The 1,456-nt window shown below is 37.2% G+C and overlaps 1 protein-coding gene across 1 annotated transcript in view; it reads right to left on the reverse strand.

Moving 5' to 3' along the window:
* The window catches only part of RPGR (retinitis pigmentosa GTPase regulator), a 49,512-nt gene that overhangs the window by 10,257 nt on the left and 37,799 nt on the right, over nucleotides 1-1,456 (reverse strand). Inside the window, exons 7-8 of the mRNA XM_042783452.1 lie at nucleotides 1,373-1,398; nucleotides 867-1,073 (exon numbers count right to left, since the gene is read on the reverse strand). Of these exons, the coding sequence (XP_042639386.1) occupies nucleotides 867-1,073; nucleotides 1,373-1,398 (233 nt within the window). The remainder of the gene's footprint in view (nucleotides 1-866; nucleotides 1,074-1,372; nucleotides 1,399-1,456) is intronic.

Here is a 1,456-nt window from a genome sequence, read left to right on the forward strand (position 1 = left end):
ATTAAATATAAGCAAACAAAAATAACAACAAACAAACAAAAAACCCACTGCTATGGGATGGATTCCAACTCATAGTGACCCTACAGGATAGAGTAGAACTGCCCCTTAGGGTTCCCAAAGCTGTAAATCTTTACCAAAGCAGACTGTCTCATCTCTCTTCCATGGAGCGATGGTGGGTTTGAACCACTGACCTGTTGGTTAGCAGCCAAATGCTATATAACCATTATGCCACCAGAGCACCTTGACAATAAAACACTGATGGGATGTTCCTCAATGTTTCCATATACATGTTTTCATAATAAAAAGCCAAACTTAACCTTCAAAATGAGTACTTTAGATAGAGCAATTTTTAAATAAGGAATGTATGCTTTAAAAAAATTATCTGCATTTTCTTATTTTGAAAAACATATGTCAGCAAAACAATTATAAAGCACAGAAGACTTTGTAACTTGGACAGAGAATATTCCTCTCTCAAACTGAAGCCCTTATATCTTTGTTTTCCACGTTTCAATTATTTATCATGTATAACCTTCCTCTCCGCCCCAAAAGTGTAACTAAAACATAAAAGCATGTGGCAGGCTTAAGTCAATTCACACACAGTTGAGAAAAATTCAGCATTCAATCTGAAATGATAAAACAGGCTTAGGGAATGATGCTTTGCATAGTTCCAACATTTATAAACAAATGTTACTTATGAAAATTTTGAACTTGTATGCTTAACAAGTAAACTCTGAATTCACTTTATAAATCTGTTTAGTAAATTGATGAGAAAGACCCTTCCTCGATTTTAAAAGAAAATGGATTTTTTTTCTTCCAGTTTTCTTTGCAATGCTAGATAATACTATTAGAATAGGCCACGATGGTACCTTGTCTCTCCGCCTAACACGGGCTGATATTGTTCTCTGCAGTTTACTTCCTGAGGTCAAACTGCCCAGGGGCAGAGAAACCAGAGGAGGTAGGAAAGAATCATTTGTCTCATCTATGTCAATTTCTTCTGCTACATTAAGTCGGTCTTCTGCCACATTAAGCCGTGGAACAGCAAAAACCAGCATGTGACATCCACCACAAGCAACCTGCAGCATAAATCCACAGACAAATTAATTGGCATTGGCTTCAAACACAAATGGGTTTTTGACAGTTTTCAGCTACAAAACACAACTGTTATATGAGTACTTCATAGCAGACTTTCTAGACACAAACACACTCTCTCTAAAACACAAACACACACGCACACACACCACAGGGTGGGGGTAGGGAGACAGAGAGAGAGAAACCTGAGAAAGCCAGAACCTATAAGGCAGAAACCTGTCAGAGAAAGAAAATGCAAATATTTTCCACTAAAATGAGTGAAAGAAAAGTGAGAAGACTGCACCATCAAAGGTGGAAAACTTGCAAGACCTAGAAAAACAAGGCAGATCCATCACAGGTTTCACTTTGTATGTAGATATGTATATAT

Source organism: Orycteropus afer, unplaced genomic scaffold (genome assembly GCF_000298275.1).
Source record: "Orycteropus afer afer isolate SDZICR_OR568_19922 unplaced genomic scaffold, OryAfe1.0 scaffold01229, whole genome shotgun sequence".
Classification (NCBI taxonomy): domain Eukaryota; kingdom Metazoa; phylum Chordata; class Mammalia; order Tubulidentata; family Orycteropodidae; genus Orycteropus; species Orycteropus afer.